The 17,536-nt window shown below is 36.4% G+C and overlaps 1 protein-coding gene across 1 annotated transcript in view; it reads right to left on the bottom strand.

Annotated features, from left to right (window-relative positions):
* Positions 1-1,665: 1,665 nt before the first annotated feature.
* Positions 1,666-17,536, bottom strand: part of BRINP3 (bone morphogenetic protein/retinoic acid inducible neural-specific 3) — a gene marked incomplete at its 5' end in the record, with an annotated part of 138,532 nt that continues 122,661 nt past the window's right edge. The window contains one exon of the mRNA XM_012726775.1: positions 1,666-3,045. Coding sequence (XP_012582229.1) covers positions 1,929-3,045 — 1,117 coding nt within the window. The remainder of the gene's footprint in view (positions 3,046-17,536) is intronic.

Genomic DNA, 17,536 nt, shown 5'->3' on the forward strand with positions numbered 1-17,536 from the left:
TAGATTTGTTGTCAGAATTGAGAGTAGCTACTATGATACTAGGCAGTGTTTAATATTTGCATATATTTTCTATAAATAATATTATAAAATAAAAATATTGGTGATTAAAGAAAGAAATTTAGCTACACAGATAACAACAACAGCAACAAAACATTGCTCTATGCTATGCTTATGGGAGATTGAATCAGTATTTGTTTTCTGAACTATCTACTTATACATCAAATGCTGTGGAACTGAAAACAGTCCAGAATTCCAGATATCTGTGCAATGTTTTGTCTTTTTTTTAATTTATTTTTTAATCCATTCCATGGGTTCCTTACTCTGAGCCCTGAGAGCTATCTACATAATCTGGTCTCGACAGAAATCTGGTCTGGACAGGGAATTTGTTTACTATACATTGGAATACTACTCAGAAACAAACAAAGGTGAAATGTTGCCTTTTGCAGCCACATGGATGAGCTTGAATTGATTAAGCTAAAAAAGAGAGAGAGAGAGAGAGAGAGAGAGAGAAAGACACAAACTGGATGGTTGCCCTCCTATGTGGAGTATAAGACAATCTATAAACAAAAACAAAAGCAAACCTTTTCACTCAGACAACAGTATGGCTGTATTGCTGGAGAAAGAGGCAGGGGTAGGAGTGGGTGGTAATTAGACTTCAGTGGTGTGAGGGGAGTGCTGTATGCATTTACTTCACACTTCAGGTGTGAAACTGGATTCCTGAATCTTACACATTCTTGTAATGGTTCTTCTATAAAGAAATGAAATAAAAGAACTTGTTTTTGAAATATTCTGTGCAAGTGCCAAGTGCTAAATATCATAAGCACAACGTATAGCTAACATCCAAATACTAAACAAGAGTGCAATTCAAATTCTTAGAAAATACACTAATTTTATATTGAATATTACACCATGAATGCTTTCCATGTCAATATAAGTGGACTAAAATTAATTTTATATTGAAAGAACTCGCTCTTCTATATATTGTAGTAATCTATATATTGTAGTAATAGCTTCTCGGATGGGGGGTTTCTATTTAAGTCTGAATTAGTTATTTGATCATTTATTTTTTTATAAATCCATTACAATATGTGCATTTTTTAATGTTATTTATTGACATTGGCAAGTTTCCAGAATAACTAGGTCTTCAGTACTTGAAATGAAAATGATTGTGCAGAAAATGCTATTATTGATTATTAGAATGTAGAAAGAAAATGACAAAACACAAATTAAGGGTTTGTTTTCTTCATGATATAATCACACTGGCATCTCTTTTAAAAACAGTCTGCTATTTGGTTGGGAAATAGTTTATCATACTACTTTGATAATGATGGAGTCTGAAGGAATGGTTTATAAATGCAGGTAATAAATATACCACCTCCATTATGCAGTTAACCATAAAAATACTAAGTGAATATTAGGCCTTCTACCTAGTTGACTTTTTCCCTGAAGGCTATTGAAGGGGACCTTCAAATGTTTCCATTAAAAATATCTTGGTGAATTTTCCCCAGGTTCTAACAAGCTATATCAAAATAGAACTCATTTCATGGAAAAAAAGGAATCCCACAGCACTTCTTTTTAATAACTGTTCAGCTACAAAATTTTATTGGTATCTTTTTATGTTCCCTCTAGAGGATGTAATGCACAAAAGCATTGCCACGGAACATATAAAATTACAAATGAAATTTATTGTAAAAAGTAGAATGTCTTCTAGACTGGTGTCAGTATTTATTTCATTCATAAACCCAAACTGTAGTATAATATATTCATTGTCAGCAAGTTCATGTGTGTAAATTGCCATCCAAAGTTATTGACTGATATAAGACAGATATTGAAAAGACAATTTAAATGTACTCTTCCAAACATAAACTGTTCCACAAAAGCACTGTAAAAACGCCTTCAAGATTTTGGGTTGTGCTTGACATTTATGGTTAACTACATAATTTGGTCGTGTCATAATCCACCGTGTTTGGCAATTTGGCATTGAACGCCTGCAGAGCAGATAGGATCCTCACCACCTCACTAGTAGACAGCTTGAGTCTATGACGAAGCAAGCAAGAGAAAAGATCTAAACGACGCTGACCGGGAGGGGAGAGTTTATTTACACGGTCTCTGATCTCCAGTAGTTGCAAAAGTGCTGAGTCCTGGGATCCCTGAGTATAGGGGTAGTCCAGCTGCAGAATCAAGTCCCGAATGGCTTCAGGGTCAAAGTGCATGCTGTAGCCAAACACTTGAATGTTATTGATCTTCATATAACCCAGGTTCCGGGAAGGGTCAATAAATTCCAGAGGTTCATAGTAAATGCTCTCATTGCCGTTGGGGCCGTTGGACTTGATGCGGCTTCGCAGGTAGATGTGCACCGTCTCGAAGAACGTCTTCCACGTGTTCCCGAGAGTCAGTGTCCAGTTGTAACACTGCAGGGGCAGGTCCAGCTTAGTCCGCTCCCAGTCGGGGAAGCTGTTTTCACTCACAGGCATAAACCAGCTCTCAGAGTGGCTGCCCCCAAAGGGGTTGATATAGACGGCCAGCACCGGCTCCAAGGTGCTGTTTTTAGTTAAGCAAATCTGTAAGGAAAGCCCCAAGATCATGTGGACCAGACTTGACTTGTACTTGTTACTCTTCAAGGTGAGGAGCATCCGCTTGCGCCAGGAAGGATCGAACCAGCTATTGAGTCTCATGTCGTTGCTGATGAAAATGGCATGGACTTCTATTCGTCGGTCCGTTTTCTGCAGCAGGTATTTCATCTCCAGGTCTTGCAGATCGGTCTCGAAGCCGATATAGTGATCCGTGGACTCGGCCACCTCGGGCTTGCAGAGCCCCTGGCTCAGCATGTAGCCTGTGTTGCAGGTGCCGCAGCGGGTGCGGTTGTCTGGCGCACAGGTGAGGCAGGCGGAGGCGTCACCCACCGTACAGGGCAGGAAGGCGGTGCAGACCAGCTGGTCATTGGGACAGGTGCACGAGTGCGTCTCTTCTGAAAAGCTGCCCAGGAGGCCGTTCTCGTTGCAGTAGAGAAAAGACTGGATACGCGTGAGCCAGTAGGTTGAGGTTCTACAAATAAGATAAAACAAATCGATATCAATCCAGGCATTTTTGGTGTACTACAATCAAGTCAACTTTAGTTCGGGAAGCTTCCCTATACGAAGTCATTGCTTCAGGTCATCCATGGTGTTTTTAAATAAAAGATCCATGCCATTGAGCTATAACTGAACAAGGTATAACCATTTATGTCTATATTATATATAATTGTGTTCTATGGTCGGCTTTCATTCATGCCTCCAAAAGATCAGATATGAATAGATATACTTGATTTGAACTGTAATATTCCATGGCGTACCTTCTGATGAGACTTCATATCACTTCATTAATGCATTTTGAAACCAGTTGTGAATAAAACTGTGTCATTTATGTTTGGAAATGATGCCCAACATTGAGAAGTAAAAAGTTTATATCAACTATGTAGAGTAGAAATAAACAAAAATTTAAGTGATGATAGTTCAATCACTTACTCTTCATTTTACAGAACACTAATGTTTTCAGAACCTTGGAAAAAAGAGAGAAATAAGCATCTCTAAACTGTCAGTCAATGTATTTAAGTCCTAAGGTTTTGTCAACATTGAAAGAAGTACCCACTGAGAGGGAAAATATTATTAAAACATCCTTGATTTTACTCTTATGAGCTGTTCAAGAAAATTGTTGACAATATCTCATTAAAATCAATTTACAAGTTCTTTTAATAAGGGTTAAGTATGTTAGTTTAGTGTGTTTGATTTGAATCATCAACATTTTTTCTTATTTATACCCAGGAATCAGGCTAATCATGATGACAATTTCAGACTTTACTTATTCTGTTTCCCATATTATTCAAAGTATTTTAGCATGCTTAAAATCTTCTATACAGTAATGAAGGAAAAGTGCATGGTCCTGTAATCAGATAATTTCTTGTTTTTATCATGCTGTTTTTTATATTATCTGAATGATCTCAAGAATACACAGTGCCTGAATCTGAAAGATGAGAATGTTACTATCTTCCATATTGACATTTTGTGAGAAATAAGTTCAGAGTGTGCTCATGTGTTTAGAATATTGCATCATGTATGTCACAGCAGCACTCAAGAATGATATGTATTTTGCTATTTGCCACTTAAGTGTTCATTTTTTCGGTCTTTTGAGATTTCCTGAATAAATATACTTAATTCTTCTGACTTATCACACTGATGCCTTTTAAAGAATTTGTATATACATAAAACGAGTAAAGTATAGGGATTGATCTGTGTAAATAATCAATGAAATGATTTCTAAGACACAACAGTGTTTGAGCTGTTTACATAAAAGGTTTGGGTGCCTGTCCATTCTCCTCTTGCATTGCAACACTTTATTTTTAAGTTGGCTTTTTCCTGTTCATCCAAATATATTAGATGACTTCTTTATTCTCTGTCAAAAAATTCACATATTTTTCTTTGTAGTGCCCTTTTCCACTTAAATTTTATATTAGTATAGACTTGTTTATATGCTACGTCTCCCATTAAATATCATGCCCACCCTACCAGAGCACTGTCTGCTTTATCAATAGCTTCTATCTAGTGCCTGGTGGAATGCCAGGAAATCACAGTCCTTTACTATTTACTGAGTATTGAATCAGATGAATGGATGAGTTAAAGAGCATTTTAAGTGATATTTATTTTTAAAGATGCATTTATTTATGCATGCAGAACTGGGGCACAGGCCAGAGGTGTGAGGGGGTGGTAGAGTTCACCAGAGACAGAGCGGGGAACAGAACAGGCAGATCGACAAAGTACACTGCTGAGGGATGTAGAAGGCAAGACGGGAGAGGTCTGCCGCACCATGAGCGTCACCTCCCTGTCTGGGGAGTGAACTCATGCTGCAGTGGCTGCGATAGCTTCACAGTGCTGTGCCTCAACCTGTTGCACCACCAGGGAGGGCCTTTAAGTGATATTTAAAGTCCTAAACTGCACATTTAACACAGATGAGAAGATCCCAAGTTGCAGAAAGTAGAGTCACACAACCCACGGTTCAACAGTTTTACAATAAACACATACACAGCATTCTGCTCCAGCTCCCCTAAAAGTATCCCCCCACCCCATGAAGCCAGGAGAAAAGATAAATCCAAACTTGACCAACACATGAAACATTTTTCTCTGAATTGTTTCTCACACAGAAAGACACTGACAGGAAACTGAAAGCTATGAAGTCCAATTCTTTCTTTCTTTCAAGTAAAGTTAAGTTGTCAGATCAAAGGAGGGAGGGTGCCTGGTGGTCTCTGCTGGGGTCTCTGGTGCCTTGATGGTGGGCTTCCTGTGGGGACAGGCACTGTGGGCGTGATCCTCTGCCTCTGACCTTGGCAATGCAGGAACCCCATGCTGCTACCACATGTACATAACATAACTCATCTGAAAAACTTCCCAGGAGTTTGCCTGAGGGTTGTGACAGGCACAGATGTGAAGCTCTCACATCACATTGTAATGTGCTTCTCTGTCTTGCTTCCCTGTGTTCTCTCTATAGAATAAACCTGCAAAAGACATCCTTTTGCAATTTATTAAATACTACTGCTAATGATTTGTGTTCAATCTAGGTATAAATTAATATTACTGATTCATCATCAGCACTTATCAAAATTATTTATTCCATGGGTTATCGATCAATTATTTACTCTTTTTCTCCCTCCCCTCACTCCCACTCTTCTTTCCTTCCTTTGTTCTTTTTTTCCTACTTCTTGTTTCCTTTTCCTCTCCCCTTCTCTCTCTCTAGTTCTCTTTATGACTATTTAATATAAAGCATGTAAAATATATATTATGTCTGGATTCGAATTTACTTTTTCTTTCCTGAAACCAAAGCATGACTTCTCTAAGATATTCATCTCTGACTGTAAGCTCCAATCATATTTTCAAATCAAAAGGGAGGCAGACATCGGCTGTTGGGAGAGCTCACTCAAGTCCGGCAGGCCTGAGTCCTCTGGGAGCGTTACCAAAGCCATGGTTTTTACAGCTTGCAATTGTTCCCCACCTCTTCGATGTCTCCGCACATGCATTACTAAAAGCAGGTGCTTAGCATCTTGCATTCCAACTCAACTCATTACAGAAGAAGGCTGATGATAACTCCACAGTTTCAAAGCTTCACGCTCCTGGGATAGAACCAGCTAGTGGATTGCTTCTTTGCTGTCTTGTGCCCTTTTGCTCTTACCCCCTTTCTTTTGCCCATTGTATTTTATTTTACAAGGAGACAGTAGACATTCTAGGAAAAGGGAGTTCAGTAAATTCAAGGGATTGAATTCCTACAAAGTTCAATCGTTTCACTACTTCTTATGAAAACAACAGTGAAACAAATGTAATGATTATATAACGAACATTTCACTTAATGAAAGGAGGAACTCTTTTTTTTATTGTCATCAGCCAAAGTAAAATTTAACTGTTTATTTCTCTATTTTCAAATAATCAATTTATTGAAAAATGCGTCTTAATTTTTTTAAGATTTTATCAATGTTTTTAAATTGTTTCCTTTTTTTCTTTTTTTCCAACCTAAATATTGGGTCAAAGCAATACCAGACTTTTATTTCCATATACAACTTCTATTTGCTGGCCTCGTTTCCGTAGTGTAGTGGTTATCACATTCGCCTCACAACTTCTATTGCCACACCTTGTTTGGGGTATGCTGGAGGCCTGGCAGGAAGCCATGAAGAAAGATGAGGCACCAGCATGCGACACATAGCTTTGCCCCTTCAGTCTACTCAGAAGATGATAATAACAACAAGAGGGAGCAGGTATGAAAGGAGAAAGGAGCGAGAGGAAGATGAGCCCAGTCAAATAATTTGGATTTATGGAAGAACAGAAGAAAGAAACTAGGAGAATACGATTTTAAACAGACATTGCCCAGTGATCATTGCCCAGTCTGGCATGATCAAGTAGGACATCCTTCACTGATCACAGAGAGAGCTTTGTTTTGAAAACAATTTCTAAAAATGTTTCTAGGGGACAGAACGACAAGGAAAATATCTTTCAGAATTCAATTTTTTTAAGAAGATACTAGATAAAAGGTCGGTGGCATTCTTAATCAGTTTAAATGAATGTTTAATCCCATAATCTCTGTTCAATTTGTAGCATTCTCCATGTATTTAGGATTTGATTTTCTCCACAGGACATATTCCATTTGCATGCATAGAGCACTAGGGGGTATGACTACTTTATTCCCTGAGACCTAACTTAGTCTCTCGCTCACACTGCATTATTAACATTTTATATATTTTTATTCCTTTCAGAGAATTTACACATTTATATACCGAGATTTCATCACTAAAAATCCAAGTCTATCAATACTATGACCCTTTTGTCCCATTTTATTTAACCTTGAATGGGAACTTTGTAATATGTATGTGTGTGTGTGTGTGTGTGTATTCATACTCTCTCTCTCTCTCTATATATATATATATATATTCATATTCAAAGTTCCCATTATGTCATATATTCACATATATATTCACATACATATTCATATATTCATATTCAAGTCCAAAGTTCAAGGTTAAATAAAATGGGACAAAGGGGTCATAGTATTGATAAACTTGCTTTTTAGTGTTGAAAGTCCAGTATATATACATGTGTGTACATATATATGCAAACGCACGTGTGCACGCACACACACACACACACACATATATATATATCATGTAGCTTTCAGAGCCTTGATGTGTTGATCATGTGTTCATTTGCTGATACCATCATGCAGTTATGCAACATATAAATCCCAGCATAATAATCTCACATAGTGAGTTGTTTGTACCCGCTTGTAACAAAACAATATGAATGAAATGCTCACCTCTAAAACGTTGTTATTAAGAAAGTGAACTAAGATCTGACTTTATTTTTCCAGTTTTTAATACTGTGAAGTGTGATTGCTGAAACAAATTTCTAGGTACACCCCAGACAGTCTATAAGGATTTCTAGATGTGGGACATAGGAATCTCATTTTAATAATTTTTAAATATACATTTTAAATGTATAGCCTCTCAGGACTGCTATGCACATACTGTTTGTTTCCTTTATATGTAAATTAATAACCAAATGTTTTTTGGGGTGTTTTCTATAATACAGGCAAGCTATTAGTATGAAAGAATAATTCCAGAAGAAGTAGAGAAAATTAAAATTTCTGTAGAGAAAGGGTAGAAACAGATGGCTTTGAATTCACATGCATTTGGCCCTCTGTGACTATGATGTACTGAGATTACCAAATCATGCACTAGAAATGTATGGTGCAAAAACACAAAGAGGAATAAAGCATACATCAAAGCAGCATTTAGAAAATAAATTTTACTCTGTTACTGAGATATTAATTAACAGTTTAGTGAATATCTCTCATGCCATGGGCCTGTCACTTGGTATTCATTATTTTTAATTCTTTAGAATAGTTTCTAAAGGTTAATCCTTTTTTAAAATTTGAAATATACTGAGGCTTATAGTTTTAATGACTGTTTCAGTTACATATCTGTTAAATATTATAAAAAGTCAAACTTAGAAAAGTAAATCAGCATTATTATTTTTTAAATGTGTGCTAGAATAATGAGTAAAAGCACTACATGGGAGACATTGGGAAAATAAACATTTATCATCATATGGAAAACACCAAGATTAAAATGAATTTCAATTCAGGTATCAAGCTCTGGAGGGACAGTTTACTTTGTAATATCAGGTGTTTCCATGGGAGTCAAAATATCAACTTCAAATTATGTTTCACTTTCTTCATGTGTGAAATGGGAAAAACTATGAACTGTTGTAAATATTAAAGCACAGCTGCAGGACAAGCTCTTACCAGGGTGCATATGCAGAGCGAAAAAGAGAAATAAATGCAAATACTTATTCTTGTCATCACAGTTGTTATATGTGTCTTTATGAAGAACTGTTGCTTTTGCAGTTCCTTTATCACAAGTGATTCTTTCCTCCAGGAAATGGAAAGTTTTATCCTCAACAATTTGTATCATTATCAGCATATTACGTACTATGTGTCTGTTTTTGGCATTTCATCTATCATAAAATAGACAATTTCTGATAACATTAAAACTGTCTTTGAAAGTTCATGCATGATCTCTTTTGTAGTGATTTTGAAATGCTCAAAATCCGTAAAAAGCAATATTGCTCAAATCCAGGACGTATGTTATAATGAAAATATATGCGCACTGAGGTGTCACAGCATATGTTAATACAAAAACAATCACTTCAACTCACATTTAAATCCTCTCTGGGCACTAATGATCCTCTATCAGAGGTCCCTTATGCCAACCTTCAAATAGTCCATTCCTCTCCAAATCTCTTCTATATGGATCTAAGCTATAAAACACATTCAATATAATTTCTGTTTATTTTTATAATTAAAAAAACTTTCATTTTAAATAAGGCATTTCATGTCAGGCTTTATAGATATGTTCTGCTTAGGTCATGGCACTTCAAGACTAAATATGAAGTTTGGATTTAGCTACCCACAGTCTTTTAAACTGATTATTTCTTAGTCATAAGCTGATTATTTGTTTACTGAGTAGCAGACAGATAATAGTAAATGTCACCTGTCTTTGACTTGTCATTTACCCCCTTCGGCTCTGCCGATCTGGCAAGGCTTTGACAATGTGGTGTGTCGCTCATAATAATGGTACAAACACACAAGAGTCACATTTGAGACATGGTTTTATACCCTTAAAAAAGTATGTCATGTCTAATTTCCCTTGCCTATAATTTGGTAAAGGACATGTGTACTCGTCACCTGTGCATTTAGATGCACTCGGTAGAAATAACTGTACACACACACACACTTTAATGCATATTCTTGATTTCAAGAATATTTTTTAAATCCATAGCCTTTTGTTTGTTTGTTTAGAAAACAGGGGTGTAGGCCAGACATACAGAGGGATGGAAGAAGCGAGAGGGTTCACCAGAGACAGAGTAGGGATCAGAATGTGTGGGTTGACTGAAACACTGCTGAGGGGAGCAGCAGGTGATACAGGAGAGGTCTGCTGTGCCAGGTGGGTCAGCTCCCTGGCTGGAAATCAAACCCAAGCCATTGGGCTGACAGCACTGAAACTTAACCCCTCAGCCACCAGGGAGGTCCTCTGAATTCAAGTATTTACTATAATTTTACCTTCTCTGAAGCAAATGAAAGGTGATTGAAGAAGTTGAAGAAACGGTTATAAAGATGTTATTTAACAGAGACAGAGTAGGGAGCAAAATACTCACATTGACTGCTGAGGGGAGGAAAGGGTGAGATTGGAGAGGTCTGCTGTGCCTCTCCTGTTGTACTGTATATTGCAAAGTTATCAGCCAGTGGTAAAATTCAGTAAGCTTGTGTCATGCATTCTGTGTTTTACAGACATTATTTAATCTTCACAGTTCTCACTCCTCCCAGGAGTAAGCATACTTACTACCCCAATTTATCAATAGGGGTATAAGTTGTAAAAAGTTTAAATAACTAAAGCTTATGGAAGGTCAGACAGTTATAAAGTGACAGAACTGAAAGTGTATCCCTGCTCTCTATCATCCCCAGTGATATTCTGGACAGGATATCAGGATTGCAAGTACAAAAACAGTAATTACAAGTAGAATTAGATCAAATGAAAATGCTGTCCAGGGCTCCCTGGTGGCCCAGGACTTAAATCTCAGTGTTATCACCTCATCCTGACCACGGAGCCGACCCTCATGGCACCAAAGACCTCTCCTGTTTTGCCCACTGCTCCCCTCAGCAGTGTAGTTCAGTCAATGACTGCTCTGCTTCCCACTCTGCCTCTGGTGAATCCTCTCACCTCCTGCACCTCAGGCCTGCACCCCAGTTTTATGCAAAAATAAATCTTAAAAAATAAAATGCTGTCTAAAAAACTTGCAATTCATATGATTGAGTGGTAAAAGAAAAAGAAGTATATGCTTGTTGCAATTTGTCTATACCTGTGTTGTATTTGATTGCATACTTATGACATAAAATTTGAAAACAAAACATCTGAGAGAACACAAAACACTGAAAAGAACTATTTTTTTCAACTAGAGTACCTGTTAAATTTTTTTCTGAAGATTACTGAAAATTGAAACCTTTTGCCTGCTAAATCACATTAGATACTAAGTTTAAAAGGTTTAGAAAGCATTTGCTCTGTGCAAGTTTAGGCTATGAAGTAGTTAGTGTCACTGAAGAATATTAATGTAAATGCAATTATTTTGCATTATGGGGAAATCAGGCCTCTCCTATGTGCTTTTATAACATCCTTCCTTCACCTACCATAACATTCATTATACTGAGTCATTACTACCAAATCATCTGTATCTCTCATTACACTGTGCATGCTGTGAGGGAAAAGATGTATCTGCTTACTTCACCATTTTATTATCACAGCATACCTAAATGAGTTAACAACCCCTATACTTAAATTCACTAAAATGCCCAACCTTTAGGAAAACCATCTAAACTTTTAATGATCTTAAAACCCATGTGCCCTGGATCCAAATTTGAAAATGTAAAGAATATACCATGAAATTTTATTTAATAAACTATTTAATAAGGACAACACTTCATTTAATTATACATCTTTTTACCTTTGATCCTAATTTTCAAGCTAGGTATAAGTTTGACACAAATGAGCCAACCAATAACGAGATAGAAATTCAAGCATATATAGGAAAAAATTGAAATGACTGAGTGGTAAAAGAAAAAGAAGAACCAAAACACTGAAAAGAACTTGGTTATTAGTTTTTTCTAAATAATTTCATGGTTATTATTTTGGTTATTAGTTTTTTTTAAATAATTTCATGAATTTCTTAATTCCAGTGAGTTTTTAAAATAACTTATTTTCATACCTGTTTCACATTAGTTTCATGACCAATTTGTTATCAATTTAGATAAAATCATGCAGTGCTCCTATAGGACTTTAAACTTAAATATAAACTATAATTGTAACATTTAAAAGTTCGATAAATTTTACTATCTCTAAAAGTGATACTATTTTTATTTAAAGTATACACTTCAGTGAAGTAAACACACCCCTTCCAAAAGACTAAATAAAAGTGAAATTATGCACTAGGGTTTATGGGAAAATGTGAGAATATATTCAAAAACTTATGCCCACAAATAACAAAATAATCTTGGCAATAAAATTTTGTGAAATGCATTTGTGATTTGGAAAATAGGGCAGCAAATTGTAGAGACTACAGTTGAATTTAAAATAATATGAAGAAATATATGAGTCGGTCTCATGCACAGCTTTTGTTGGCCAGCTTGGATACAGGAGATGTAGTTTTGTACATTTGAAAGACAAAATGAATTGGAGGCCACTTTATGCAGTGCATGAGAAAGTGTGTATAAAAATGGAAGGAATGTACACAAGCCAGCACAAAAACAAACAAACAAAATATTTCTACAACATAAATTGAAAAGGGCTAATATGTAAGATCTAAAATGAACTTATTCATATATATAAAAAAAAAAGACATACAGATGACCAACAAGCACATGAGAACAATACTCACCCCCAGGGAAATGTCAATTGAACCAAATTAAGACACAATAGCACACCTTTGAGAATGGCCCAAAATAGGAAGTCTTGGCAAGGATGTGAAAGAAACAATATTCGTGCTTTGTTGGTGGGGATGTAGTCTACTGCAGCTCTACTGGAAAATAATATGGACATTTCTCGAAATATTAAAAAGAAGATCTACCATGCAAACAAATAGTTCCATTCCTGTGCATCTATCCAACGAGAGCGCAAGTGTGGTGAAGCACTAATTACAATGGCCAAGTTATGGAAACAACTTTAGTTCCCAAGATGTGGCACATATATATGTCCACATCCTTAACAGCCTGTGCTACCCCACCTCAGCCAACGACATGCAGGTATGGCGCATGGCTCCTGCATGAGTGCTCATACTACTCACCATCTTCAGAGAGTCCTCACACTCCCCAGGAGCCCTCTCTTCCATTGCTCATTTACCTGAATCTAAGGCACCTAGGTTGTTCCTTTGGTTCATTTTCTAAAGGAGTCCACCCAGTACTTCAGTTTGAGAAATAACATTAGTATCTCAAATTAAATATATTACAGATCTCTCAGAGGAATTTCTGAAGCCTCTCCCAAATCCTTACCCCCTAGATGATTCAAGTTCCCTCATCCTTCAGAACTAGAATATCACTTTTAAAAAGCCTCAGGCAGTGATCATGTTTCCCTTCCATGGGTTTCCAGAGTTCCCTGTAGTTACTCTTGATTTAGTGTTTCATTTATTTTAATTGTTTACCTTGTTCTACTTAGAGAGAAGGAAAGATAAAAACACAAGCCAAGTACAGTACTTAGTCAAAAATATTATCTTTACCATAAATGGCAAGAAAAATGGTAAAATTTTGCCTCTAATTACCACATGCATAACAAAATCTAAAAACTAGCAAAGCACTAGAGTTTTAACTCCTAAGGCACTGGTATTATGTGAACCATTACTCCCTTCTAGAGACTGAGCCTCTGTGGGTGGAGTAGAAATGATGTTTATTCTACAATATGAATATGGATTTTACACTTGCACCACAAAATGAAAAGATTCCTTTGAACACATGGTGGTTATCTTTGTAGCCACTCAGACTAATTTGTTGAAATCCTAATCCCCAGTATGACAGTATTAGGAGTGGGGACCTTGAGGAGGTAATTACAGTTTGTGTGGGTGGTGTTCCCCTGAATGGAATTACTGCCCTTAGGCTTAAAAGGGACCCTTCAGAGCTTTATCATCCTCTTTGGACCATGGCAGGACACAGCAAGACAATCACCTGTGAACACAGAAGCTAGTTCTCATGAGACAAGTCTCCTAGCGTCCTCTTCTTAGTCTTCTAATCCCCTGACATACAAAAATTAGGTTCTATTTTGAGTCATCTCTTTTATGTTATGTTTGTTATAGCAGCACCAAATGACTAAGATGGTTATTGTCTCCTAAGTAATTCTACCCCTTCAATATTACATTCTAGCTTGTGGATGCAAACTAAAGTAATGTCTCAAATGACTAGTTAGAAGACAAAAGCATTCTGTCACGTCTACTTGGTATCATTATTTTCCTAGTGAGACTATAGAAAATGAATTAATTTAAATGACCATTCTGCAAATATTCAGAAAACAAATAGGTGTGCAAACACTTAAATCTTTGAGTTCTTAGTCAGGTTTACACAATGTAAAACATTGTGTACAAGATATTTCACTACCCAAAGTATCATCTGATTGGGGAAAAAAATGAGTCTCGATGAAATAAGCATGGACACAAATCAAGAGGGTATTCATTTTGAATAGTACATTTTGAGTACTATTCTCTTCTACTTGCAGGGAAACTACAACGATACAAATGGAAGCATCTTATCAACTGGCAGAAAGATAAAGAGAAACTTTTGCCACTTTAAGAGCTTAATCCATCCTGTTGGCAGGGAGAGAAATCCATAAATCCGTTCTATATGGTTGCCAGTTTAACCATAAGTTAATTTTGAATTGTAAATTCACTCTAAATAATCTGAAAATCATATATTTTTTTCCTTAAAAACTTATTTTTTAAAAAATTGATCTGGATTTTCCTACTTATTTATTACCTTTATCACTTATAATCTTTTGATAATTAAAATAGTGCCTCAGTGGGTAAGAGGAAAAAGACATATACCATACCAAGCTATGATATGAAATGATTAATTAATTTCTCTCACATGAGATACATAAGTGGCCATTCTAATCAAAATGGTTTGACCTTATAAAATCATGTACAATTTGGAAGCCACATGTTAACAAAGGTCTTTCTGGAGATAACTCACCAGAGTTGTGGAATGTATGTACTAGTGGTTAAAACCACACCCTCGGGTCCTCAGGGCCACCAAAGTAACCAGATACACCTGAGGTGCCCCACTAAACTGTAATCAGAAATCCATAATGAGCGCTTGCAATGGACCAGGGGCTAAAAACTGGACATGGGTTAATACTAAGTTTACCTGCACAGCAACTCTGAGGTGAGTATTATCATTATCTACAATTATGGGTGAGGAAACTATGGTTCAGGATTCTTGTGTAGAAGAAGGAAAAAAAAAAAACTTGTGGGAAAATTATCATGAATCAGACTAAAATATTAGCACTGATTCTTTACTGAGACCTATGGGAGGGTATATATTTGGATTTTATGACAATCAATTATGATACATTATCAATAGTTCATTCAAATTTTCTTTCTACTTTATTTTTAGCCATGAGGTCACCTTTATATAGATGAGAGTCATATAGTATCTGGTTATGTGAGAGGCAAAGAGAAATTAAGTGAGGAAAAATATGATTTATAAAGTAAGAATAGATGTCTCTCACTTGCTGCTCACACCCCATTTCCACTGAATCCTTTTCCCTGCTAAAAGAACCATATTTTGTTCAATGCAATGTGCCAATTTCCTAGTTTCTCTTGAGCACATAGGTGGCTACCTGCAAAGTTTCCTAGATAAGTTAATATCTAGCTTGGGAGAGTCTGAGATAGTTTCTTTTTGTTGGGAGAAGTCAACAGTTACAGCTTACTGCATTTTTTCTTGATACTCACCTCGAAAATGGTTGTGACATTTGAGGCCATGAGAGCCATCTTGTGCTTTCAAGAAAATAAACATGTCAGAAATGTTGAGAAAGAGGGGAAAAAAGAAATAACTGGTCCTGAAGTCAAGTCACAGAACCTTTGCCCATAGCTGCTTTCTACAGAATTATTGTCTTTGAAAAAGAAAAATCCTTACTTTTTAGGCTTCAATTAATCAACTTGTCTGTTACTTGTAGTAGCATATTGATTACCAGGAACCAGAGAAAAAGTTTCTGAAAAACATTCAAACTTAGAAATTAAATAGTCTCTTGATCTTGCCCCTGGAGACATCAAGAAATCTTCCTTGCTTTGGATTGAGGTATATTTTGGGCTAGAGCAACTCCAATTGAAATCACTTACATAAAAACTATAGAAAGGTTTTGAAGAGAGATACCTCAAAAAGCAACTTGTTTTAGCAATGACAAAGAAATACAAATGGGCCAAATACTTGTAATTAATGCTGAGAAGACTGGCAATCTGAAATAGAAATTAAATCTACTAGCTCCCAGACAGATGATATTTTTTTGTTTCTGAGCAAAGTTGAAAACATTTAACTGAACAGTCAACAACTTGGAAAATAATTTGGACTCTTTAGCATTACTAGATAGATACACTAGAAAGCTTGTCAATGCTTATTTAAAATGAAACCTGGAGGCCTGTACATGAAAACCTTTCAAAATTTAAGGATGTTTTTAGTCTCCATTAGCCCTACCATTCTTATTGCAAATGTTTTTGGAACAGTGTCAAATTCATCTGAGAGTATATACTGGGCTGTTTTTTTTTTTTTTTGGTTCCTGAGAATGTATACTCATTTCAAATAACTGGTCACAAGCCTATTACATCATTTAGCATTTCTCTATATCTACCTATTTCCCTCACCACCTTATGTGAGTACATGAACCATGTAAACTACCCCAAACATGTCACAATGCTCTGATCTTGCACAGAAAACTTAGATTGTGAAACCAAGTCAGTAAACCAAAAAATAATACTGATTTTTTGGGGCATTTTTCTAATAGTATATGGATTCTTTATTTTTTTAAGATTTATTTATTTATGCATACAGAACGGGGACAGGCCAGAGGCTCAGGGGCAATGCGAAGCTTCACCAGACACAGAGTGAGGAGCAGGCAAGCAGATCGACAAAGTCCACTGCTGAGGGGAGCAGCAAGTGGGTCAGGAGAGGTCTGCCACACCATGTGGTCACCTCTGGGGCAGGCAGGGATCAAACTCATGCTGAAATGGCTTTAGTTTCTTAGTTCTGTGCTTTAACCCACTGTGCCACCAGAGAGGGCCCAGTATATGGATTCTTACAAGAAATGTTTTAGTTCTTGCTTTAGTTTATTTCTATCTATATTTTCCTGTAAATGATCTGAAGTACAACATCTTCCTATCCGTCTAGCTTGGAAAAATCTTATCACTGTACATCAACGACTGAACTTGTTTTGGTGGAAATTGTGCTGAAGTAATAAAATCTGCAGGAAAGAATCTAGGATTACATCAAATATACAACTTTCTTTCAGTAGTCAGAGATATATTTTTGTGTGTGTCAAAAGAAAATAACAGTCTTGTTTTCATAAAGTTATAACAATTATATCACGTTTTTCTTCTCTATCACCTATCCTCCTTTCATATACCAACATCTCTTTTTCTTCTCCTAAGCCATCTTTAAACAACTGTCCCAAAGTGTCTTAGATTACATCATTTTATATAAAGGGGCTAAAGGTTGATGTGGTACAGACTGCCCATAAAATGTTGAAAAGAAACTGATGTTAGGTCTTCCCTGTTGGTGCACAGTGTTAAAGCACAGAACTATGAAGCTAGCCACAACTGCTAAACTTCAATACAAGTTTGATCCCCACTCAGGGAGGTGATCCACATGGTGTGGCAGACCTCTCCAGTGTACTTTGTTTGCTGTTCTGCACCCCACTCTGTCTCTGGTGAATCCTCTTATAACC

The sequence above is a fragment of the Condylura cristata genome, unplaced genomic scaffold (assembly GCF_000260355.1).
Source record: "Condylura cristata isolate star-nosed mole 26May11 unplaced genomic scaffold, ConCri1.0 scaffold00018, whole genome shotgun sequence".
NCBI lineage: Eukaryota > Metazoa > Chordata > Mammalia > Eulipotyphla > Talpidae > Condylura > Condylura cristata.